The sequence below is a fragment of the Geotrypetes seraphini genome, chromosome 1 (assembly GCF_902459505.1).
Source record: "Geotrypetes seraphini chromosome 1, aGeoSer1.1, whole genome shotgun sequence".
In the NCBI taxonomy this organism is placed as follows: Eukaryota; Metazoa; Chordata; class Amphibia; order Gymnophiona; family Dermophiidae; genus Geotrypetes; species Geotrypetes seraphini.
The window spans coordinates 150832142-150859452 of NC_047084.1; the positions used below are offsets into that span (position 1 = coordinate 150832142).

At 46.9% G+C, this 27311-nt stretch overlaps 1 protein-coding gene across 4 annotated transcripts in view; it reads left to right on the forward strand.

Moving 5' to 3' along the window:
• Window positions 1-27311, forward strand: part of SMARCA5 (SWI/SNF related, matrix associated, actin dependent regulator of chromatin, subfamily a, member 5) — a 436858-nt gene that overhangs the window by 305235 nt on the left and 104312 nt on the right. For all 4 annotated transcript variants that reach the window (XM_033939984.1, XM_033939968.1, XM_033939959.1 and 1 more), the window contains one exon: window positions 1016-1138. In XM_033939984.1, coding sequence (XP_033795875.1) covers window positions 1016-1138 — 123 coding nt within the window. The remainder of the gene's footprint in view (window positions 1-1015; window positions 1139-27311) is intronic.

The following is a 27311-nucleotide window of genomic DNA, read 5'->3' on the forward strand; positions in this document are numbered from 1 at the left end:
CTACAACCTTGTTGGATTTTGCCAGACGCCTGTTTATTCAGTGTTTAATATCTTCCAGAGATATGATCCTGGCAGCTTGGGAGTTCCACATGTGCGATTTTATGCCTGCTTGTTCTTTGAGAAAGTAAAGATACTTAGCTGCAGCAGTTGTTCTGTGAGACAGCAGGCATAAATTCTCACAATCTGCCCACCTCCCATAGTTGACTTCGCTGCTTTATTTTATTGACTTGTGGGTCCTAGTGCCATCGTTGGATGGGAAGGCATGTGCATGCCGCAGGCACTTCCTAGCCTAAAAATTAAGTGACAGCACACTTGGCAGTGTCCATACCATGTTCCATGAATGATGTTTCATGGATGTCACCCACATGTGAGAATTTATGCCTGCTGTCCTTGGAGAACACCTACTACAAGTAAGTATCTTTGGTATTTCACCATTTTCTCTTCTAATATGGAAATTTAAAGAAAGAACTAAATTAAGTAGCCTGAAGGAAGACAGCGCATGTATTTATACAGTCCCAAATACCCTGAAGAAGTGGTCATAAACCATGAAACACTGGCCACCATTGGGAGACTGTTATATATTAAGTTATATTAGGGGTTGTAAATACTAAGCATAAAAGCATAATGTTGTCACAGTAGTTTATAAAGAGCATTGAAATTTTTTATGCCGGTGATCTTTGAAGTAGAGCTGTTGTTGTTGGTTCACCAATGTCTGAGACTTTTTCCTTCTCTGCTATAAGGTAGTGTTCACACTAGTTGGACTAAGCATTTTAGTGGAGATGTTCAGTTATTGTTTATTTGAAATTTAAAGAAATGTATTCAGAATGACCTGTAACCTTTTTTAATGATATTTAAGAACTAACCATAATTCTGTGTCTTGTAGATTGTAAAGTGAATACCCACTATTCCTTAACTACCGCTTCATTAATGTTGAAATAGTATAGTATACTATATTGCACATGTTTTAATTTTAAGATAAAAATAACAAAAAAAAATCCTAATTATTGGCCTGCAGGTACCTCGCAATCCAGAGCTGCCAATTTCAGTGCAAACAGAAAAGGAAGAGCAGCTGAAAATTGATGAAGCTGAGCCCCTCAATGATGAAGAACTAGAAGAGAAGGAGAAACTTCTTACACAGGTATTGTTAATTATCCCAGGACAAGCAGGCAGCATATTCTTGACTGATGGGTGACGGCACCGACGGAGCCCCGGTACGGACAATTTTAGAGTGATTGCACTCTAAGAACTTGGAAAGTTCTAGTAGACCGCACCGCGCACGCGCGAGTGCCTTCCCGCCCGACAGAGGCGCGTGGTCCCCAGTTTCTTAGTTTCCGCGGAGCTAAGAAGACGCATTTTCAATGGCTGTTGAAACCTTTTTTCTCTTTTCGCCTTCCCGCTCGTGTTAAAAAAAACTTTTCTTTTTTTCTTCTATTTTCGGGTTCGCCCCGGCGGGGCCTGCTGCCACCATCGAGGCCTCGGCCTTCGATTTGGCAGAAGCCGTCTTTACGTTCATGCCCCCCCAACCCGGATTTAAGAAGTGCCAGCGGTGCGCGAGGCCCATTTCTCTCACTGACCCGCACAACTGGTGCTTACAGTGCCTGGGTCCTGACCATCGAGCGTCCACCTGCACCCGCTGTGCCACTGTCAAAAAGAGAACCTTATAAAACCGCCAGATCCAGCAGCGGTTATTGTTTGGTACCGATATGTCGGATTCGGCGGCACCGGCTCCAACTTCGGCACCGACCCAGTCGGCACCTACCTCATCGACACCGCGCGATACCGCGCCGGCGTTGCATCCCCCAGGTAAGCCGGCTAAGAAGCCTTCCCCGCTGGAGCGTCCTCCGGTCTCAGTAGCAGCGAGCCCAGTCCTGCCGACCTCGAGGCGCCGCGGAAGCGCTCCGCTCCGATTGAGGTCAGCCTCTCGACCTCGGGTTCCTCTTCGGAGTGTAGAGCGGCACCGAAGGTACCGCAGAAGAAAAAGGCGGTACCGGTGCCTTCCCTGGATGAGCGAATTGCTGCCATCCTGCAGGCTCAGCTCAAGGAGCAGTTACAGCAGCTCCTTCCTGCTCTTTTGCAACTGAGCCTTCCAGTCCCGGTCCGGTCTGAGCCACCGGTACCAGCAGTGGAACAGCCTCTTTAATCGGCATCCACTCTGTCGGTACCGGTGCATTCGGCTTCATCAGTATCCATGCCGACATTAGCGCCGGAACCTAGGTCTTTACACCAGGCTGTGCAAACTTCAGCACCGATACAGCCTATCACATCTCCCGGTACCGTTTCCCAGAGGTCGGGTAAGTCGATTCGCAAAACTCGACACCTAGAACCCTCCACACCGGAATCCCGGGACCGCAGCTTTCAAGTAAGGGACCCTGATCTGTGGGGTGACTCAGAGGAGCCTCTTCTTTCTGAGGGGGAGTGTTCATCGGGGGATGAGGATCCTTCTCTTTTAGATCCATCCTCTAAGCCTGATGCAACCTCTTTCACCTCTTTTCTTAAAGAGATGTGTGACTCCCTCTCTATTCCCTTGGAGGCTGAATCCAAAAAATCCAAAGCATTCCTCGATGCGTTGGATTTTGACCAGCCTCCAAGGGAATTTCTGAAATTGCCTCTCCATGATATACTACGAGAGACTTTCTACAAAAATCTGGAGACACCTTTGACTGTCCCAGGAGCTCCCCGCAAACTGTACTCCTTATATAAGGTCATACCTATTCCGGGCTTTGACAAGCCACAGCTCCCTCATGTATCTCTTTTGGTGGAGTCCACTTTAAAGAAATCCACGGGAGCTAGTGTATACGCCTCTGGCAGAGAAGGTAAGGCCATGGATGAGTTTGGCAAAAGATTATATCAGAATGCGATCTGGCTAATAGATCAGGGAATTATGCTTTCCACTTTTCATTCTACCTTAAGCATCTCATTCAGAATTTGTCCACCTTTGAAAAATACCTCCCTGACCGAAAAAGATCTGCTTTTCGCCAAACTTCTTCATCGCTCTTACAACTTCGTAAGTTCATGGTCAGGTCGATCTATGACACCTTTGAGCTGACCTCTAGAGCCACGGCTATGTCAGTGGCCATGCGTCGACTGGCTTGGCTCAGAGTTTCAGAACTTGATGTCAATCATCAAGATCGACTGGCTAATGCACCTTGCCTGGGGGATGAGCTGTTTGGGGAATCCATGGACTCCACTACCCAAAAGCTCTCGGCTCATGAAACTAGGTGGGATACTCTCCTCAAAACAAAAAAGAAGACCCCACCCACCAGGCCCTTCTGCCAGCAATCGGCCTACCAACGTCGATTTGTGGCTCGTCCTCTGCCACCGGCTCCTCAACAACCCAGGCGTCAGAGGCAACAACAGAGGCAAAATGCTAGACCAGCTCAGCAGCAATAGCAAGTGAAGCCTCCTCCTCCACAAAAATCCTCACAACCCTTTTGACTTGATTCTCCAGGACATAGCCAGCATCCCACCATCTACTCATCTTCTGCTGCCCATAGGAGGACGTCTTACTCAGTTCATAAGCCGTTGGGAAACCATCACCTCGGATCAGTGGGTCCTAAACATCATCCGCCATGTCTACTCTCTCAACTTTCAGACTCTTCCTGCTCACGGTCTACCAAAAGAGTCTGCTTTGAACACTCCTCAGTCTTCCCTCCTTCTTCAAGAGGTTCAATCCCTCCTCCTTCTGAACGCCATAGAGGAGGTTCCTCTAGATCAGCAGGGACAGGGATTCTACTCTCGTTATTTTCTAGTCCCCAAGAAAACAGGAGTTCTCAGACCCATCCTAGATCTTCGCGATCTCAACAAATGCTTGGTCAAAGAGAAATTCAGAATGCTTTCTCTGGCCACTCTTTACCCTCTTCTCACTCAGGGCGACTGGCTATGCTCCCTCAATCTTAAAGAGGCATATACTCACATACCGGTCAATCTGGCCTCCAGACAGTACCTCCGCTTCATAATCCATCATTGTCATTACCAATACAAGGTGCTGCCCTTCGGTCTTGCCTCCTCTCCAAGAGTATTCACCAAATGTCTGATTGTGGTGGCTGCCTTTCTACGCTCTCACCACCTTCAAGTCTTTCCTTACCTGGACGATTGGTTAATCAAGGCCAATTCATCTCAGACAGTACTTCTGGCCACCAACCAAACCATTCTGTTTCTACAACTTCTGAGGTTCGAGATCAATCTACCCAAATCTCATCTCATCCCCACTCAGAGACTTCAATTCATTGGAGCGGTGTTGGACACAGTCCTGCCGTCCAACTGTCTTCACACTCTTCAGTCTCTATGTCAGCAGGTGCTTCCACAACGTTCCATCTCTGCCAAGCAAATGATGATACTCTTGGGTCACATGGCCTCTACAGTTCATGTCACACCCTTCGCACGTCTTCACCTGCGCACTCCTCAATGGACCCTAGCTACCCAGTGGTCCCAAGCGACGGATCCCTGCTCACGACACATATCTGTGACATCGTTCTTCGTCAGTCTCTACAATGGTGGTTGATATCCTCAAATCTCTCCAGAGGTCTTCTGTTCCATCTACCTCCTCATCAACTTATCATCACCACCGACGCTTCCCCTTACTCCTGGGGAGCTCATTTGAACGAATTCCAAACTCAAGGTCTTTGGACAGCCCAAGAAATGAAGCATCACATCAATTTCCTGGAACTCAGAGCGATGTTTTATGCCCTCAAGGCCTTCCAACATCTTCTCTTTCCTCAAGTCCTCCTGCTGTGCACAGAGAATCAAGTTGCAATGTACTACATCAACAAGCAGGGTGGGACAGGCTCTCGCCTCTTGTGCCAGGAAGCCCAGAAGATTTGGGCTTGGGCCACAGATCACCAACTCTTCCTGAAGGCGATCTACATTCAGGGAGAGCAGAATTCCTTGGCGGACAAACTCAGCAGAATTCTCCAGCCTCACGAGTGGACTCTCGATCCTTTAACTCTACAGTCTATCTTCGCTCAGTGGGGCACTCCTCAGATAGACCTCTTTGCAGCTCCTCACAATCACCACCTACCCCTCTTCTGCTCCAAACTCTACTCTCCTCACTGTCTGACAGCGGATGCATTTCTCCTGGATTGGTCCAATCTGTTCCTGTATGCTTTCCCTCCGCTACCTCTCATGTTACAAACCTTGTTCAAGCTCAAGAGGGAACAGGCCAACATGATTCTCATCGCTCCACGATGGCCCAGACAACATTGGTTCTCCCTTCTACTTCAACTCAGTTCCAGGGAGCCTATTCTTCTTCCATTGTTTCCTTCTCTGCTTACACAGCATCAGGAGACCCTTCTGCATCCCAACCTACAGTCTCTGCACCTGACAGCTTGGTATCTCTCGGGCTGACTCCGAATGATACTTTGTTGTCTCAGCCCGTTCGTTCTATTTTGGATGCCTCCAGGAAACCTGCAACTCTGCAATGTTATCATCAGAAGTGGACAAGATTTTCTTCCTGGTGTCTTCTTCATCATCATAATCCTACGTCCCTTGCAGTGGAGACTTTGTTGGATTACCTTCTTTCTTTATCTGACTCTGGTCTCAAATCTACTTCCATCAGAGTCCACCTCAGTGCTATTGCTGCTTTTCATGAGCCAGTTCATGGGAAACTCCTTTCAGCTCATCCCTTGGTTTCCAGGTTCATGCGGGGTCTTTTCAATGTGAAACCACCTCTTAAAGCACCCCCTGTAGTCTGGGATCTCAATGTGGTTCTCTCCGCCTTAATGAAGCCTCCTTTTGAACCTTTGGCTACGACTCCTTTCAAGTTTCTCACGTGGAAGGTGGTCTTCCTTATTGCTCTAACCTCTGCCAGGAGGGTCAGTGAGCTACATGCACTAGTTGCGGATCCACCTTTTACAGTCTTTCATCATGACAAGGTGGTCCTGCGTACACATCCAAAGTTTCTCCCTAAGGTTGTCTCTGAATTCCATCTCAACCAATCCATTGTTCTGCCTGTCTTCTTTCCGAAACCTCACTCTCATTCTGGAGAACAGGCTCTACATACTTTGGACTGTAAGAGGGCTCTAGCTTACTATTTAGAGCGTACTAAGCCCCACAGATCAGCTCCCCAACTCTTTCTGTCCTTTGATCCGAATAAATTGGGACGTCCTGTTTCTAAACGTACGTTGTCTAATTGGCTTGCAGCGTGCATTTCATTCTGTTATGCTCAGACCGGACTGACACTGGAAGGTTCTGTCACGGCCCATAGAGTTCGAGCTATGGCAGCATCTGTAGCTTTCCTCCGTTCCACACCGATTGAGGAAATCTGCAAGGCTGCTACTTGGTCCTCAGTTCATACTTTTACATCTCATTATTGTCTGGATGCTTTCTCCAGACTGGATGGACACTTCGGCCAATCTGTTTTGCAAAATTTGTTTTCCTAATGGCCAACCTTCCCTCCATCCCTCTTTTTGTTAGCTTAGAGGTCACCCATCAGTCAAAAATATGCTGCCTGCTTGTCCTGGGATAAAGCACAGTTACTTACCGTAACAGGTGTTATCCAGGGACAGCAGGCAGATATTCTTGCGTCCTACCCACCTCCCCGGGTTGGCTTCTTAGCTGGCTTATCCTAACAGGGGACCGCGCGCCTCTATCGGGCGGGAAGGCACTCGCGCGTGCGCGGTGCGGTCTACTAGAACTTTCCAAGTTCTTAGAGTGCAATCACTCTAAAATTGTCCGTACCGGGGCTCCGTTGGTGCCGTCACCCATCAGTCAAGAATATCTGCCTGCCGTCCCTGGATAACACCTGTTACGGTAAGTAACTGTGCTTATCCCAGGACAAGCAGGCAGCATATTCTTGACTGATGGGTGACGGCACCGACGGAGCCCCGGTACGGACAATTTTAGAGTGATTGCACTCTAAGAACTTTAGAAAGTTCTAGCTAGGCCGCACCGCGCGTGCGCGAGTGCCTTCCCGCCCGACAGAGGCGCGCGGTCCCCAGTTTTCTTAATTCCGCGGAGCTAAGAAGACGCGTGTTTCCAACGGCTGTTGGAAGTTTTTTCTAACTTTTCACTTGCCTTCCCGCTCGCGCGTATTTTTTTCTTCATAATTTATTTCTTTCATTTTTCTTTACCGTTTGTGTAAAAAAAAAAAAAAAAAATCGTTTTATTTTTAATTTTTTTATCAATCTGCCCCGGCGGGGCCTGTTGGCACCATCGAAGCCTCGGGCTTCAATTTTGCTACAGCAGTTTTTCCCTTCATGCCCCCGTCACCGGGTTTCAAAAAGTGTCAGCGGTGTGCCCGCCCTATCTCCCTCTCCGACCCGCACAAGTGGTGCCTCCAGTGTCTGGGTCTGGACCATAAGGCTGAAACCTGCACCTGCTGTAGTTCTTTACAAAAAAGAACTTAAAAAAATCGTCAAATTCAGCAGCGGATCCTTTTCGGTACCGCTATGGAAGTTGCACCGGTATCGACGTTGACGACTTCGTCCAAATCGACTCCGACTGCCTCGGCACCGCAAGATGCATCGCCGGTGTCGACTCCTGTAGGTAAGCCAGCTAAGAAGCCTTCCCCTACTGTCCTATGCCCGCCAGTCGAGCATGCAGTGAGCCAAGTCCTGCAGACTGAGCGCCGGCCTCGTAAACGCTCCGCTCCCATTGAAGTCACTGCCTCGTCATCGTCATCGACTTCACCAGAGCGTCGAGCGGCACCGAAGGTACCGAGCAAGAAAAAACCGGTACCGGTGCCATCGGGACCAACGTTGGATGAGCGCATTGCCTCTATCCTCCAGGTCCAGCTTAAGGAGCAACTCCAACACTTGCTCCCGGCTCTGTTGACTCCGAACCTTCCAGTATCGGTACCGACTGAGCCTTCGGTGCCGTCTGTCGATCAGCCTCTTTTATTGACATCGACTGTTTCGGCACCGCACAAATCTTTATCCATGCCTGTTCTGTCAGCGGAACCGAAGCGGCGTGCTACCCCTACGGTTTCTGACCCGGTACCGTTCTCTGAACCCCGTACCGTACTGCATTCCCCAGGTACCGTCTCCACCCGTTCAGGTAAATCGGTACGCAAGACTAAGCACACCGAAACATCTACTCCACTTTCCCAGGGCCGTTTCCAATCGGTACGGGACCCTGACTTGTGGGACGACTCAGATGATCCCCTCGGTACCGAGGAAGATTACACATCTGATGAGGATGAACCATCGGTGCAGGATACTGCTGCTAAGCCAGAGCACTCCTCCTTCACCAAATTTTTAAAGGAAATGTCAGACACCCTTTCTATTACATTGGAGTCTGACTCTAAAAAATCCAAGGCATTTCTGGATGCCTTGGATTTTGACCAACCTCCTAAAGAGTTTTTAAAGTTACCCCTCCATGACATCTTGAGGGAAACTTTTTATAAGAATCTGGAAACTCCTTTGACAATTCCAGGAGCCCCAAGAAAACTGGAATCTCTGTATAAAGTTATTCCAATCCCAGGATTTGACAAGCACCAACTTCCCCATGAATCTTTGTTGGTAGAGTCAACCCTGAAGAAATCTGCAGGAGCCAGTGTATATGCCTCTGTCCCTCCTGGCAGAGAAGGAAAGGCCATGGACAAATTTGGGAAACGCCTTTACCAAAATGCGATGCTGGCCAACCGTTCAGGTAATTACGCATTCCACTTCTCTTTTTACCTGAAGCATCTCATTCAACAGGTGACCTCTTTTCAAAAGTATATTCCGGACCGTAAACTTCCTGCTTTTCAGCAATGTACCTCTAGTCTTTTGCAACTCAGGAAGTTTATGGTCCGTTCAATTTATGATACTTTTGAACTGACATCACGAGCTACTGCTATGTCTGTAGCAATGAGAAGGTTGGCATGGCTACGGGTCTCAGACCTGGATGTAAACCATCAGGACCGGCTTGCCAATGCACCTTGCCTAGGGGATGAGCTGTTTGGGGAGTCCATGGATACCACCACACAAAAGCTCTCCGCCCATGAAACTAGGTGGGACACCTTGTTGAAAAACAAGAAAAAATCTCCGCCTCCTCGTCCATTCAGGCAACAATCCTCATATCAAAGGAGGTTTTCTGCTCGACCGGCTCAGCCTCATCCCCCTCAACCTCGCAGACAGCGTCAGCAGCAGCAACAGGTCCGTCAGCAACAACAGCCTACTGTAAAGCCGGCTCCTCAACCTAAGCCGACGCAGCCCTTTTGACTCTCTTCTCCAGGACATTGCCAGTCTTCCTCCCTCATGTCCTCTACCTCAGCCCATAGGAGGTCGACTACAAGTTTTTCTGTCTCGCTGGGAAGCAATCACCTCCGACCAGTGGGTACTTGCTATCATCGCCCACGGCTACTCCCTAAACTTTCAGACTCCTCCACCTTTAAGTCTGCCAAAAGAGTCTGCTTCTAACAAGGCTCAGTCCCTCCTCCTCGCTCAGGAGGTTCAATCCCTCCTTCTTCTCAATGCCATCGAACCAGTTCCTCTAGACCAGCAAGGCCTGGGATTTTATTCCCGGTACTTTCTCAGGGATCTCAACAAATGTCTGGTCAAGGAGAAGTTCAAGATGTTATCTCTTGCCACCCTATACCCTCTTCTTTCTCAGGAAGACTGGCTATGTTCCCTCGATCTCAAGGAGGCGTATACTCACATTCCGATTCATCTGATGTCCAGACAATATCTTCGCTTCCTTGTCAACCAACATCATTACCAATACAAGGTGTTACCCTTTGGCCTAGCCTCCTCTCCCAGGGTATTCACCAAATGTCTGATTGTGGTCGCAGCTTATCTCCGCTCCCACAACTTTCAAGTCTTCCCTTATCTGGACGACTGGCTCATCAAGGCTCCTTCTCCTCAGGCCGTTCACATAGCCACCAATCAGACCATTCACTTCCTTCGACTATTGGGGTTCGAAATCAATCTACCCAAGTCGCACCTCATTCCAACTCAGCGACTTCAATTCATTGGAGCCATTCTGGATACTATTCGGATGAGGGCGTTTCTTCCTCCAAACCGCCTTCACACCATCCTTCATCTCTGTCAGCAGGTGTTCCAGCAAACTTCCATCTCTGCAAATCACATGATGGTGCTTTTGGGTCACATGGCCTCCACAGTACATGTCACACCCTTCGCACGTCTCCATCTGCGTACTCCTCAATGGACCTTAGCGACCCAGTGGTCCCAAGCGACGGATCCTTGTTCACAACTCATATCTGTGACCTCGTCTCTTCGACAGTCGCTTCTTTGGTGGTTGACATCCTCAAATCTATCCAGAGGTCTGCTGTTCCATCTACCTCCTCATCAACTGGTCATCACCACGGATTCCTCCCCCTATGCATGGGGAGCTCACTTGAACGAGTTCCAAACTCAGGGGTTTTGGACCAACCAAGAAAAGAAACACCACATCAATTTCCTGGAACTCAGAGCGATGTTTTACGCCCTCAAAGCTTTTCAACATCTTCTCTTTCCTCAGGTACTACTCATTTGCACAGACAACCAAGTTGCAATGTACTACATCAACAAACAGGGAGGAACGGGATCCCGTCCCCTGTGTCAAGAAGCTCAAAAGATTTGGACCTGGGCGACTGCTCGTCACCTATTCCTGAAGGCAGTCTACATCCAAGGGGAACAGAATTGCTTAGCAGACAATCTCAGCAGAATTCTTCAACCTCACGAATGGACTCTCGACCCCTCGACTCTCCAGTCCATTTTTTCTCAATGGGGCACACCTCAAGTGGATCTCTTTGCAGCTCCCCACAACCATCAACTGCCCCTGTTTTGCTCCAGACTTTACTCTCCTCACCGTCTGGAACCCGATGCATTTCTCCTGGATTGGACCAATCTCTTCCTTTATGCATTACCTCCTCTTCCGCTCATGCTGCGCACATTATTCAAGCTCAAGAGGGAACAAGCCACCATGATTCTCATCGCTCCACGGTGGCCCAGGCAGCATTGGTTCTCCCTTCTGCTTCAACTCAGTTCCAGGGAACCCATACCTCTTCCTCTGTTTCCTTCACTACTTACACAGCATCAGCAAACGCTACTTCATCCCAGCTTACAGTCTCTGCACCTGACAGCTTGGTATCTCTCGGGCTGACTTCGGCTCACTCTCTCCTGTCTCAGCCTGTCCGTTCTATTATTGATGCCTCCAGGAAACCGTCTACCCTTCTTTGTTACCAACAAAAGTGGTCTCGGTTTTCTTCCTGGTGCCTGTTACATCACCATAATCCCATGTCTACAGCAGTGGGACTGGTGTTGGACTATCTTTTGTCCTTATCTGACTCTGGTCTTAAATCCTCTTCGATAAGAGTTCACCTTAGTGCTATTGCAGCTTTTCATGAGCCGATTCATGGAAAACCCCTCTCAGCTCATCCCTTAGTTTCAAGGTTCATGAAGGGCCTTTTCAATGTGAAGCCACCTCTTAAGGCCCCTCCTGTTGTATGGGATCTTAATGTGGTTCTTTCTGCGTTAATGAAGCCTCCTTTCGAACCTTTGGCCACAACGCATTTTAAATTTCTAACTTGGAAAGTGATCTTTCTGATAGCTCTCACTTCTGCCAGGAGGATCAGTGAGCTCCATGCACTGGTGGCTGATCCACCTTTCACTGTTTTTCACCATGATAAGGTCGTCCTTCGTACACATCCAAAATTCCTTCCTAAAGTTGTGTCTGAGTTTCACCTTAACCAATCCATCGTTCTACCTGTTTTTTTCCCAAAGCCTCATTCTACTCCAGGTGAACAGGCTTTGCATACCTTGGATTGTAAACGTGCTCTGGCTTACTATCTTGATCGCACCAAACCTCACAGATCATCTCCTCAACTGTTTTTGTCCTTTGATCCTAACAAGTTGGGTCATCCTGTATCTAAACGCACTCTGTCCAATTGGCTTGCTGCTTGCGTTTCATTCTGTTATGCTCAGTCGGGCCTGACTCTGGAAGGTTCTGTCACGGGCCACAAAATTAGAGCTATGGCAGCGTCTGTAGCTTTCCTCCGTTCCACTCCTATTGAGGAAATCTGCAAGGCTGTTACTTGGTCCTCAGTTCATACTTTTACATCTCACTATTGTCTGGATGCATTCTCCAGACGGGATGGACACTTCGGCCAATCTGTTTTACAAAATTTGTTTTCCTAATGGCCAACCTTCCCTCCGTCCCTCTTTTTGTTAGCTTGGAGGTCACCCATCAGTCAAGAATATGCTGCTGCTTGTCCTGGGATAAAGCACAGTTACTTACCGTAACAGGTGTTATCCAGGGACAGCAGGCAGATATTCTTGCGTCCCATCCACCTCCCCGGGTTGGCTTCTTAGCTGGCTTATCCTAACTGGGGACCGCGCGCCTCTGTCGGGCGGGAAGGCACTCGCGCACGCGCGGTGCGGCCTAGCTAGAACTTTCTAAAGTTCTTAGAGTGCAATCACTCTAAAATTGTCCATACCGGGGCTCTGTCGGTGCCGTCACCCATCAGTCAAGAATATCTGCCTGCTGTCCCTGGATAACACCTGTTACGGTAAGTAACTGTGCTTTTTGGACCACGTTGCTTATGCAGGCCTAAATAGACAAGCAAAAAAGATGAGACATGGGCATTTAGAAGAGTTGTACAGGCAGTCCCCAGGTTAAGAACGAGTTCTGTTTTTTATACCATTCTTAATTTGAATTTGTATATAACTTGGATCCTGTACAGTACACAGCCTATAAAAACATTAAACATTAAAGAAAAACAGTCCTCAAAATAAAGTACTGAGTTTAAATAGAAAGAAAAGGTAGGAGGTTTACACTTAACTTTCATTCTTCATCCATCCCACCGTTCCCCCTCTACCACCTCATCCAACATTTCTCCCTCTCATCTTTCTCTTCCCCGCGCATCTGTACCTCACACCTCTCCCACCACCATGCCTAATAGTTCTCCCTATGCCCAACAATTCTCTTTCACTTCCCCATGTGCACCATCTCTCTTTCCCTCACTCAGACATCCATGCCCAACAATTCTCCCTTTATGTTCCCGCCCCCACCTCAGCATCTTTCCCTTATTCCCTCCATCATATGTCTCAAGTTCATAATCCCCTTACTCCCTCCATTCTGTGTCCCAGGTTCATGCTTCCTCTTTCCTTCCTTCCTTTGTCCGAAGTTTGTGCTCCTTCCCTTCCTTCTGTGTCCCAACGCGACCCTACTTCTCCCTTCCTGTTCCAACGCAACTCTTGTTATCTTTCCCTCCCTCTGTGCTGTGTCTCAAATTCATGCCTCCCTCCCTCCTGTGGGTGTTTACCTTGTCTGGTTTGCTCTCTCCTCCCAGCCACACTTTTCTTCACTAAGCTGTAGCTGATCCGGAAGTCTTCCTCTGACATCAGAGGAAAGGCTTCTGGGTCAGCAGCATGCAGGAGCCGCTGCTCACAGCTTTGTGAAGAGAAGTGCAGCTGGAAGAAGGGAGCCGACCAGGCAAGGTAAACACTTGCGGGAGGGAGGGAGGCATAAATTTGGGACACAGTACAGAGGGAGGGAAGGACAACAAGGAGTGCATTGGAACACGGAAGGAAGGAAGAGGGGCGCGTTGGGACAGGAAGGGAGAAGCAGACCCTGGTTCATAAGTACGAGTCCGACGTAAGTCGGGCGTTCTTAACCCAAAGATTGTCTGTACTGTTATGCTCTAATATGGCTTCTTGAGTCATCCAGCTTTAAGGTTAAGCTGGCAAAACACAAAAGTTAATTTGAAAAATGTTTCAACTGCAGTAAAACCTGATAACAAAAATCTCTTCAAGTGATGATAAATTAAACATGACATAAGGACAATATATTATATTTTATCCAATTTTGCCCATCCATGCCAACTGTTCAGTAGTATTTATTTAAAAAAAAAAAATATTGTATATTGTCTAGGTATTATAAATCTCTGCTGCTTCTTTCTGGCATCTTTCTCTCCTGCTCCCCCCCAACCCCATCATCATTCTACAGCATCTCATTCTTCTTCTCCCTCCCCTGGAGGGGCTGGTTCCAGATAAACACATACATAAAGATAAAAACAACTAAGAATATATAGCAGACCAACGTGCATCCTTTAGACCAACTTAAATGTGATTAAATGCGTCTGAAAAATTTAAATCGGTTTATTTAACATGAGGCTGAATATTCATTCAGTGTTTAAATATTTTGATAAGTCTTGATGGGTGGAGTAATATTCACAATGATCCTGTTGTATGTGCTTGTATAGCAACAGAAGAAGGGAATGTCTTTCTTGCAGAGACAATTGATACCTCAGGAAATGTACATATAGCAGAATACACAAGGCAACAAAAAAAACTTTTGGAATCATCTGACAACGCAGCACATTTTTCTAAATCAGTTTTTCACGCAGATTTCAGATCTGCTATTAGTTTTTTTCAGTCACACAATTTTTTAAAGCAACCAATATTTCTTCAAAAGTGCTTAGAATATCATTTCTTTTTGTGAATTGTGTCTGGATTATCACAGTACAACATCCAGCAGTAGTCGGCCTTCATATTCTCATTCTAGAAACTTGGTAGCGACGCTCTATTAACTGAATGTCCTGGTGAAAACATTCTCCTTGCTCGTCACTCACCATACCAAGATTGTCCAGAAAAAAGTCAAGATGTGAGTGCAAAATGTGTATTTTTATGTTTAAATCTTTTTATTAAATTTTACAAAGTATAAACCATCCATCAATGACAAGCAAAGATCCCCAACAGTTCCCACCCCCCCAACTTCCCCCCTCCCCCCCCATGGGAACAGCTACTCTAAAGTCCAGCATATTAGTTCAATAGTCTACTGCGTACCAATGGTGTTAAAGTAGAACAAAAGGGCAACCAACATCTAAGGTGCAGGGTACCACGTCTGGAATCCATGTCCGCAATATCCAAACGTTCACATCCCGCCAATTGAATCATTTGAGTCCACCAATGCGAAACAGTGGGTGTGTGAGGTGATAGCCAGCACTGAAGGATAGTTTTGATGCCCATCAAGATGGCCTTCCGGGCAAACACCGCTGCTCCAGGACGAGTCGGTTATAAAGACAAATTCAATGTAAAGAGGAAAGTGTTCGTAGGTAACCAAGTACAATTCCAGAAAGGGGCAATATGTAAGCAAAGACGCTTCCAGAAGGCCCGAATTCCAGGGCACAACCAGAACATATGGCCTAAGGAAGCTCGAGGAGCCACACACTTAGGACAAGCATCAGTATTACAAATATGTGCGTGAAAGGCTCTGACAGGAGCAAAGTAGGCCCGAACTAAAAATTTATAATAACGCTCCCTTTCAGTCACAGCGGTCAAGGATTTTGTCCCTTTCAAAACGCTCCGCTTTATCATATCTGTAGAGATGGGAAACTGTAAGTCAGCAGACCACTTATTAGCCAGGGCCATATAATCCAATTCTCCAGCCAACTCCTGTAGAGAGCGATGGTGAAAACGCAAGGGGATGAGCACCTGGGCAATAAGACTCAAAATCTCAGACAGCTTCTCCTGGACCTCCTCTCGCAAAGCTGATCCAGGGAGGGAATGAACATAATGCTGCAATTGTCCATAAGAGAACCAATCCCCAACCACTAAGGCAGAGGAATCACACAACATTTGGAAAGGTTGAAGAATACCATCAGATTGTAAAACATGAAACAAATAATGCATGCCCCTCCCCGGCCACCTAGGATGAGCATCTAGGCCCATACCAGGGATAAAGTCTCCATTGCCAGTAATAGGTAAGTACGGTGTCACATCAAACCGGAGAGTCAATTGAGTGCAAAGCTGCTTCCAAATTTTTCATAAAGGAAGGAGAAATAAATCCCCTTATGATTGCTGTCGGGGGGGGGGGGGGGGGCAGGCACTTCACATGGAGTAAATAACTAAAATGATAAGGAGCAAAAGAACTACATTCCACCCCTGCAACAGAAAAATATGATGTAGCACAGAACCAATCGTTCAAATGCCTAAGCTGACAAGCCATATTAAATCTACCCAAGTGTAACAGCCCAAAACCCCCCTGAGTAGTAGGTAAAGATAAAGAGTGTAAGGGAATACGAGACCGCTTACCACCCCACAGAAAGGAACGGAGGGAACGATGATGCAATCGCAAATGACAACGCTGTAAAAGAATAGGTAAAGTCTGAAAAAGATAAAGCCACTGGGGGACCACCATCATATTGTATAAAGCAATTTTCCCCATAAGAGAGAGTGGATAGTGGCGCCAAGCCCACAGCCGCCGTTCGGTACTAGCCAACATAGGAAGGACATTGATAGAGTAAAGCGTAGCCAAGTCCTTGGGTATAAGAATGCCTAAGTAACGAATCGAAGAGTCAGCCCACACTAAAGGGAAAGAGCCCACCCAGGAGTCGCGAACAGAGGGCTGCAAAGGAAGCACCAAGGACTTCTGCTTATTTAAAGTCAACCCAGAGAACAAATGAAACTCATCGAAGAGCTCCAGAGCACGCAGCAGGGAACGGTATGGATGAGCCAGAGTAAGCAATAAATCATCGGCAAAGGCCAACACACGTATTTGAGAAGAGCCCTCAGGCAAACCAACCAGTTCATCATCCTTTTGGATCGTGCGCAGCAGGGGTTCCAGATAAAGAAGGAAAAGCAATGGGGAGAGAGGGCAACCCTGACGTGTCCCTCGGCCCACTTCGAAAGAATTGGTTAGAATTCCATTGACTAAAACTGAAGCTAATGGTGCAGAATAAAGCACTCGCAAAGCGGACCCAAACCAACCCCCTATACCTACATATTCCAAGACCCGGAAAAGATATGGCCAACGAACTTGATCAAAAGCCTTGGCTGCGTCCAGACTCGCCAAAAGACCTAGCGTAGAAGCAGCCCGGGCTCTGGAGATAGCTAACAACACCCGTCGAACGTTAACCACGGAGTGTCGGCCCTGCACGAACCCCACCTGCACCAAAGAGATCACATGAGGCAATAGGGGGGTCAGTCGATTCGCTAGCAGACGAGCCAATATCTTCAAATCAACATTAAGAAGGGAAATTGGATGGTATGAGTCAATTTCATCCCGTGGTTTGCCCGGCTTTGGTAGCAAGGTGATAGTAGCAGAGTTAGCATGGGAAGGAAACGTTCCCTTTTCCAATGCCGTGGCAAAATAACCTAAAAGAGGCTCACACACCTGCAGGGATAACATCTTATAAAATTCAGGAGAGAACCCGTCGGGACCCGGAGCTGTGCAAGAACGCAAGTTTTTAATCGCTTTTTGGATCTCCGTGCCCCAAAAGGGTCCACTCAAAACAGACCTCTGCAGATCAGTGAACTGAGGCATGCCCGCATCTTCTAAATAGTCAAGAATATCAGGACCACAATAGGGTCCGGGGCTAGCATAAAAAGTAGAGAAGTGCCGGTAAAAAGCGTCTGCTATTTCTTCTGTTTTGACAGTATAAGAACCTTTAGCCATCCGAATCTTAGAAATATAACGATCCTCCTGCCAGTTCTTAGTCAGAGTAGCTAACATTTTTCCCGTCCGGTTGCCATACCGATAGAACCGATATTTCCTATAAAAGAGTGAACGTTTGATACGAGCGTGCAATAAAGCGTTAAGGGCCATCTGAGCCGCGTGGAGTTCCTCCCGTAGTATGCGAGTGGGGTGATGCAAGTATTGAGCTTTCAAGCGGGAATACTGCTTTTCCAACCGAAGGATGCCAGAGGAAATGCGCTTACGACGAGCAGAAACATATGATATAATGTCCCCCCGAAGAACTACTTTGGCCGTTTCCCAAAAGAGGTCAGGGGTAGATTGATGTTGACCATTAGTAAGCAGAAATTCGTCCCATCGATTACTGAGATAGGTCATAAAGTCAGGATCATCCTGCAAATAAGAAGGAAAGCGCCACCGAAGGGATCCTGAGGGAGGAACACCCCAAGCTACATCAATCCATATAGGGCAGTGGTCTGATACTTCTAAAGGCCCAATAGTGGCTGCGGTGACACGAGAGAAGAGATGTTCTGAAACCAATAGATAATCTAAGCGAGAAAAGGACCCATGTGCTCTGGACTGGTGAGTATAGTCTCTCTCAAAGGGGTGGAGAAGTCGCCAGGGATCGACCAAACCCAGAGACTTACAAAGAAATGACACTCCCTTGGTAGAGGTAGGGGCAGGTGAGAATGAGACAGTAGATCGATCAAGAGAAGAATCCAACACTTGGTTAAGGTCCCCGGCCACAATAAGAGGAAAGGAAGAATCCAAGAGGCCAAGTGAAATTAGAGTAGCAAAATAGGATGAAGAATAAAAATTAGGCCCATAGGTAATCAATAAGCGAAATTCCGAACCCTGTAAGGATACATGCAACAATAAATTCCTACCCTGAGGGTCCTGGGGACATACCGTGACAGCACACTTCAGACCTTTCCGAACCAGCAAGCATACCCCAGCCCTTTTACCCGAGGAAGAAGCATAGAACACAGAGCCTACCCATCCCCTCTGTAGTTTCTTATGTTCCTCAATAGTCAACTTAGTTTCCTGCAAGCAAGCCAAGTCAGCTCGATGGTGTTTCAGCTGTTTTAGCAGCTTCGAACGTTTCACCGGGGATGTGATTCCAGACACGTTCCAGGAGACTATACGGAGTGTGCTGTCACCCAGGAGCTTCTAACCTAAGTAACATACAGCAAGTAGTAATCAAAATCCGCACCCAGGTGCCCAGCCTCACCCAAGTGCCCTCCACATGGTATTCCAGATAGCACCCTATAAGCAATAGAAAAACAAGCAGCAATAATAGAAAACAAAAGAACAAAAAATGCCAGAAAAATGACAACAACCAAAAAGCATTCTCGTAGACCGTTCCCACCCAAACATCAAATCCCCCCCATCCCTCAAACAACCCACACAGCATATTCCAAGAATATGCAAGAGGACCGTGAAGACACCTCATGGTGCCCCGATCCACCCAATCCCAATAATCAGTGAAACATAACTCAATGAACAGCAACTAGCAAAAGTTAGCAAGGATCACCCTGGCCAAAGACACAGCCGGATAAGAATGTAAAAAGTCAAGGCGGGTCTGAAGGAGAGCCAAGATGTTGATTAATAAAGTCTGCAGCCTCCGTGGCCACCGAGAAAGGATGCCAGGTACCATTATGTTGGATCTTCAGCAGAGCAGGGTATACAAAAAGGAAACGTTGCTTAAGCTCCACCAATCTGGTGCACAGAGGGTAGAAGGCCTTACGCCGGTCAGTAAGAGCCGATGCGTAATCCTGGCTAAGACGTATAACAGAGCCCCGTAGTTGTAAAGAGTCCTTCTGGGCCCGGGATTGCCTCAATATGTCCATCTTGTATCGGTAGTTAAGAAATTTAGCAATGACCACACGTGGTCTGGATTCACGAGCAGGCCGCACACCTAAACGATGGGCCCGCTCCAAGCAGAGAGATCCAGGCGCCACAGCATCAGGGAATTCCATCTCGAGCCAACCCTCCAATTCAGCCAAAAGACGTGCATCAGGTATCGTTTCAGGGACCCCCAGAAATCGCAAGTTATTCCGGCGCGACCGATTTTCCAGGTCATCCAGTTTTCCAGCCTGTGTACGCACCATCTCCTGTAGGGCCGCTAAGTCTAACTCGTGTGAGTTTAAGGAGTCCTCCGCTGCAGACACTCTCTGCTCCAGTTCTGAAGTGCGTGCCGCAGTGTCTGTGAAAAGATGCTCCAGGCGATTCATCTGGGTGGTTATATTCCAATTGTGGCCCGAGTACCTGAGCCACTGCTTTCTTAATATCTTCGATAGCCGTGTCAGCGAGCACAGACACTGCCGCGGTCGAAGCCGGCACCATTTTGGTTTTGCTGGTTTGCAGGCGCGCCGGAGTTTTGCGGGCGGAGGGTGGACGAGCCGCGTCTTGCGATCGGGTCAGATACCTGTCCATAGTATCCCGATCCGTTGTGCCACGAACTGGGGCGGCCAGGGTGCCGGTAAACAGTTTTAAATTCAATTAGGTGGATCGGGGTCCCGGAGCTGCAGGGAAACACGTCCTCAGCAGCTCATAGCGTCACGTGACCTCTCATGTGTATTTTTAATATAAGAACATAAGAAATGCCTTCACCAGATCAGACCATAGGTCCATCTAGTCTGGCGACCCACACACGCGGAGGCTACGTAGGTGTTCCCTGATGAAGACCTTGTTTACTTGTATCCCTCAATGTGATTTGCAAAAAGGTGTGCATCCAACTTGCCCATGAATCCTAGAATGGTGTTCTCCGTCACAACCTCCTCCGGGAGAGCATTCCAAGCATCCACCACTCCCTGTGTGAAACAGAACTTCCTGACATTTGTCCTGGGCCTGTTGCCCCTCAGTTTCAGTCCATGACCTCTTGTCCAAGTCACATTTGACAATGTGAATAATGATGTTTCTTGCTCTATTTTATCGAATCCTTTTAGTATTTTAAAAGTCTCTATCATATCCCCTCGCAGTCTTCTCTTCTCGAAGGTGAAAAATCCCAGTTTTCTGAGGCATTCTTTGTAGCTCAAATTCTCCATGCCTTTTACTAGTTCATGGCTCGCCTCTGTACCTTCTCCAGCAGGGTTATAGCCTTCTTTAGGTAGGGAGACCAGTGTTGGATACAGTACTCCAAGTGTGGTCTGACCATTGCTCTGTAAAGCGACATTATGATGTCCGCCGATCTACTCGTGATTCCCTTTTTTATCATGCCCAACATCCTATTTGCTTTTTTTGCCACCGCTGTGCATTGAGCCGACGGCTTCAGGTCCTGTCTATCAGTACCCCCAGGTCCCTTTCCTGTTCGCTCTTGCCCAATATTACACCTAACATTTTATATTCATGTTCCTTGTTTTTCCTGCCTAGGTGCATCACTTTACATTTTTCTATATTAAACTTCATCTGCCACTTTTTCGCCCATTTCTCTAACTGGTTCAAATCTCTCTGGAGTTCTTCGCTGTCCTTTTGTGACCCAACTGCCCGACATAGTTTTGTGTCATCTGCAAACTTGATTATATTACTTGTTGTTTCCTCTTCCAGGTCATTTATGAAGATATTGAATAAGATGGGCCCAAGAACCGAGCCCTGGGGCACACCGCTTGTCACCTTCTCCCAGTCCAAGAACTTCCCATTTATGCCCACCCTCTGTAATCTGTTCTCCAGCCATTTGCCTATCCATCTTAGTATATCCCCTTCTATTCCATGGCTTTGTAGTTTCCTCAGAAGCCTTGCGTGTGGAACCTTGTCGAACGCTTTCTGGAAGTCCAAGTATATTATATCCACTAGGTCTCCGCTATCGATTTGTTTGTTCACCTTCTCAAAAAACTGAAGTAAATTCGTCAAACATGGCTTCCCCTTCCTGAAGCTGTGTTGACTGGCTCTCATCAGGTCATGATTTTCTAGGTGTTGCACTATGCTATCCTTGATTAGTGCTTCTACCATCTTCCCAGGAACCGATGTAAGACTCACGGGTCTATAGTTGCCCGGTTCTCCTCTTGATCCTTTTTTGAAGATTGGGATGACATTCGCTATCTTCCAGTTGTCTGGTATTCGCCCGGTTCTAATTGACAAATTGGCTAGGGATTGTAATAGCTCTCCGATTTCTACCTTAAGCTCCTTTAGCACTCTCGGGTGAATTCCATCTGGTCCAGGGGATTTGTCACTTCTTAGTTTGTCGATCTGATAGTATATCATGTCCAAATCCACATTCACTGTGGTGAGGCTTTCCTCAATTTCTCCCTTGAATACTCTCCCTGTTTCGGGCATTGATGCAGTGCCCTCTTTGGTAAAGACAGACGCAAAGAATGAATTTAGCCTATCTGCAATCTGTTTGTCTTCCTTGATGCACCCTTTTCTTCCTTGGTCGTCGAGAGGGCCCACTGCCTCCTTTGCTGGTTTTTTCCCTTTTATGTATCTAAAAAAGGGCTTAAAGTTTTTGGCTTCTTGTGCTATCTTTTCCTCATAGACCTTTTTGGCGTCTCTTACCGCCTTGTGACACTTCTTCTGGTCGACCTTGTGACTATTCCAGGCCTCCATTGTATGTTCACGTTTCCATTTTTTAAACGAGTTCCTCTTTTCCCTTTCTGCATCCTTCACCTCTTTAGTTAGCCAAGCTGGTTCTCCTTTGTTCTTATTTTTCCTTCCTTTGGATATCTGCGGAATATAGAGATTCTGTGCTTTGGTGATGGTATTTTTTAGTAGGGACCAAGCTTGATCGACTGTTTTGATTTCGACTGTCCTTTTCTTGAGTCGTTTTTTAACCACGGCTCTCATGCTGTCATATTTCCCTTTTCTGAAGTTAAAGGTTGTGGTTTGGGTCTTGGTTTGTTTCCCCTTCCCGATGCCAATTTAAAAATTGATCATGCTGTGATCGCTGGTCCCCAGCGGGACCGTGACTTCTACATCTGTTGTCCTTTCAGTTATGCCATTTAGGACTAAGTCCAAGGTTGCGGTTCCTCTTGTTGGTTCTCCCACCATTTGTTCTAGGAAGCAGTCCCCTATCATTTCCAAGAACTTTGTTTCCCTGCCGCAGTTTGAGGTTCCTAGGTTCCAGTTTATCCCCGGAAAGTTGAAGTCTCCCATGATCGTTACGTTACCTGTTCTACATCCATGGTTGATTTCCTCTATCATTTCTGCGTCTGTTTCTTCCGTCTGTGCTGGGGGTCGATAGTAGAGGCCAATTTTTGTGTCTGTTCCATTTTGTCTAGGAATCTTTATCCAGAGGGACTCCAGTTTTTCTTTTTCTTCCGTCTTCCCTTCTCTGATAGACTCTACTCCTTCTTGGACATACAGGGCAATACCTCCTCCTTTTTGCCCTATTCTATCTCTTCTGTATAGTTTGTATCCGTGCAGTACTGTGTCCCATTCATTTTCCTTGTTCCACCATGTTTCTGTTATTCCAATGATATCTAGTTCTTCCCGTCTTGCTAGTGCTTCCAGTTCCCCCATTTTGTTTCTCAAGCTTCTGGCATTCGTGTACATACATTTGAGCTCCCTTTGTGCATTTGTGTACATACAATTGAGCTCCCTTTGTGCTACCTTCTTGGACTTTTTAGTCTTCACAACCCTTTTTGTATCTATTTTCGCTCTTTCCCTGTCACTTTCGATTTCAACATGCTCTTCCCCTTTATCTGAGCAGTTGCTTGTAGTTTCTTCTTTGGGATCTCCTGATGCCTGGGCTATTGACTGGTTGTCGACTGTTGGCTCTCCCCTGTTCCTTAGTTTAAAGCCTTCTCAATGGTCTTAAAGCCTTCTCATGCGACAGCCAAGTTTCTGAACTCCTTCCTTGTATAAAGGAGACATGGTTGCCCAGAAAGTTTTCCACTAACCACTTGATTGCCTCCCAATCTTCAAGCTCATCTGCTGAGAGTGATTGCTTAAAATCTTCATCCTGCATAACGGACTTGATCTGTGGGCCTATAAATATCCCTTCCTTCAGTTTTGCAGTGCTGATTTTTGGAAATTTCTTAACAAGATATTGAAAACCTGGCGAGTTTGCTTTACCCATGGCCTTTACCAGGTTTTTCATCAACCCCAGCTTGATATGAAGAGGTGTAAGAAATATTTTATGAGGATCTACCGATGGCATAAATTTCACACTTCTTGTCATTGGTTTATAGGTATCCCTCAGCTGCCAGACACACTTGACATAATGTTCAGCTGTAGATCTGCTATCCCACAAGCACAGGAAACAGCAGTATTTAGTGAATCCTCCTTGCATTCTCATTAGCATGCCAATGACCTTCAGATTACCACAGATGTTCCACTTCTAGAAAATTCTTCATATTCTCATAAAGAGTCCTTTAGATGCAGAATGGGCAATTGGTATACAGTGGTACCTTGGATTACGAGCAAAATCCGTTCCAGGAGCATGCTCGTAATCCAAAATGCTCATTTATCAAAGCGAGTTTCCCCATAGGAAATAATGGAAACTCACTTTGATAGGTCCCCCCCGCCCGAGGCCAGCAACGCTGCTCCCCCCCCCACGAGAACCGGCATTGCTCCCTCCGAAGGCCCCCCGCGAACCGGCACCCTCCCCCCCACGATCCGCACCCCCCCCCCCGCCACCGCGACCTGAGGTCCCCCCAACCTACCCGAACCCTCTTCTTACTTTGCTGTAGCCTCCGCAGCGGCACCGGCACCAGCATGTCCTGTGCGTAGTGCCGGTGCCTGAAGATCTGCTTCCTGTGCTGGGCCTTGAGAGTTCACGTTCGACGTGAGAGTTCACGTTCGACATGAACTCTCAGGCCTTGAGCATGCGCACATGCTCAAGGCCCAGCACAGGAAGCAGATCTTCAGGCACCGGCACCACGCACAGGACATGCTGGTGCCGGTGCCGCTGCAGAGGCTACAGCAAAGTAAGAAGAGGGTTCGAGTGGGTTGGGGGGACCTCAGGTCACGGCGGGGGGGGGGGTGCCTGATGGCAGTGGGGGGGTGCCGGATCGCAGGGGGGAGGGTGCCGGTTCTCAGGGGGGGGGGGCGCTCGCAAATCGAAGCGCGCTCGGTTTCCGAGGCGCCGATTTTGTGAATGTTTTGCTCGTCTTGCAAAACACTCGCAAACCGGTGCACTCGTAAACCGAGGTACCACTTTACTTGGTTTGGAATTTCCGTTGTTCAGTAACACTGCCTACAAGCTTCTCTGTGAAGAATCGATGAAGAGACTCCATTCATCTGGACAATGCACTTGTGACAAAATGTTGAAGAGCCCGTCGATGTCATGACAAAAGCACAATGAGCCCGTTAATGTCATGACAAAAGCACAATGAGCCCAAGACTTAACCAGGTCACCCAGTGGACAGCCAAAGTACAATTTGTATACCTTCTTCAGATATAAGGTAATTGGGCGATGTTGTGCTTTCGTCGTGAATGGACCACAGACATAACCAAAACTATCTAGATGATTAGTACAATGTCTTGGCATGATAAAGACTGATATTAATCACTGTCTGTAGCATAAACAAACAAAGAAAACTGTCGTTAACCCTCCTTATACATTTATTCTATAAACGCATGATATATCTCCCAATTAACATTTATAATTATATATAATGAGCCTCATTACAAAAATGTGACGTGCTAGTGAAAAACTAAACACAGATTTTAAATCAGCGTGAAAAATACTACAAAACCCGCCCAACATTGACTCTGATGAAAATGTGTTGACCTATTTACAGGAAGTAGCAGGAAAAGCTATAATAAAATGTGAACAAAAATTCGAATGTCTAGTACAGTTTAATCATAGACAATGTTGCAAATGTATCCGAGATGAGAAGAAATTCAGAAGAGCATAAAGAGAATACCAAACTAATGGTCTCATTTGCTGCACCTCCTAGCCAAAGACTTCAATGTCTCAGAAATAAAGACTAATGTTGAATTTGCTAAATACTTCCGTAACAATCATTATCCTAGGACAAGCATACAGAATATTCTCACATGTGGATGACATCATCCACAGAGCCCGGTACGGACAGTGAAAAGTACTGTCACTTTAAGTTTTGAAGAAGCTTCGCGATTGGCCACACCATGCAGGCGTGAGTGCCTTCTCGTCCAAAGTCTGCTCACGGTACCTCAGTTCTTTCTCCGTGGAGTGAAGAAATTCTACATGGACTTTGTCCAAGCGATTTTTCTTGCCTTCCAGTGTGTTTTTTTACTACCTTCTGGCTTTATTGTTTGTTTTTCCTAATAACTCTGCTCTCTGCCCTTCATATGGCGTTTTTTTCCATCAAACTCAGTTTTTTACGGAATTTTTCTTTCTTTTGCCTCAGTTCGGCCTAGTCCCATTCTTTGCCTCAACGGCAGCCATTGAGCCATTTGATTTCGCTGCTGCTGTGTTTCCTCTCATGTCCAAACCAGCATTAGGGTTTAAGAAGTACAGTGCAACCAGTCCAGTTCCATTACTGACCCACATAAGTGATGTTTCCAGTGTCTTGGGCTGAAATATCGTGTAAACTCCTATACCCATTGTTGCATGCTGCAGAAACTATCTCTCAAAGCCTGTCTCATCCAGCAACAAAAATGATTTGGGACACCTACAATTTCCATATCATCAGAAGAGAAGACATCACCAACAGTACCGGCATCATCACCTCCATCAACGTTGGTATCGGGTAAAGCCAGCTAGTGTCGCAGGTATCTCTAGTATTGAGCCCTCAATCGATGCATGCCAAGTGTCTGAGCCATCGTTCCCCATCAGTGCATGCAGATGTCATCTGTGCATAGCACCTCATTGGGGGGATCAACATCAACCTGACGTCCTATAGCACCCGAAGTACCTGTGCAACAAACGGTACCAGTGCAATCGATACAGGACCAGTTACACTTTTACACTGAGAGTTTGCTATGATTTTACAAATGCAAGCAACATCTGTGCTTTTAGTATTCCTCTGTACCGGCCCAGCCTGAGCATAGCGCATCAAGGCCCCATGGTACCGCATCTCACTGTCCTGCTAAAGCCAGTTCTCAGAGAGCATCAAGGTCTATCGGTACAAAATCCCAGATTCCTCAACCTAAATCCTCCTCGAGACACTCACAACATCGATACCCATCTTCATCATCAAATCGGTACCAACAGTGGCATTGGAGTTCTTCTTGATGTTGAAGTCGCTATCAGACTCCTGACACTTCCAGTCATAAGCATACCTCTCCACCATCTTATAGAGACTTGTTGGGGATGCCTAAGAATGATACTGACATTTCTCAGCATAATGACACTGAACCAGAGCCTGACTTAACAGCACCAGAGTCATATGGCATACCTTCTGACCCATTACCACCTGAACCTAGGCATCGTTCTCTTCCAGAAGGTCTGTCCTTCATCAAATATGTCTGAATTGGGAAGGCTTTTCCTATCCACATAGAAACATATAGAACCAAGGACGGAACTTCTGGAAGCCTTGGATTTTGATGAACCTCCTAAGGACCTCCTTAAACTGCCTTTTCATCATCTCAGTAAGGACACTATGCTTAAAAACTGGGAGATGCCTTTAACTTTACCAACAGCTCCCAAGAAAATAGATACTCTATAGAGTTCAATCCTGCAGAATTTTAACCAACTGCACTTGCAGCACTAGTCCCTACTAGTGGAATCCACCTTGAAGAAGTCTTTTAGCACTCGAGTATATGCTAGTACAACTCCAGATTATTGTCCGAGTATTGTCCATTTACCCCCACTCTCCGTTTCCTTTGCTCCAGCCAGTTTTTAATCCACGTGAGTATGTCGCCCTTGATTCCATGGCTCGCAATTTTCCAAAGTAGTCGTTCATGCAGTGGGCTAATACTGCAGTAACCATTAGGCTAAGAATCTGGGGAACTGTGTTGATCTACCGAACTTAAAGGAGAGAGTAGGTTGAATCACCATATATTCAATGTACATCCGCTATAATAAAACCCTTAGCGCGCATGCGTACTTCAAACTCCGGGCGTCCTTGCTCCGTGCTTCTGTGCCGCCGCATGCGCAGGGGAAGGAGCATGAT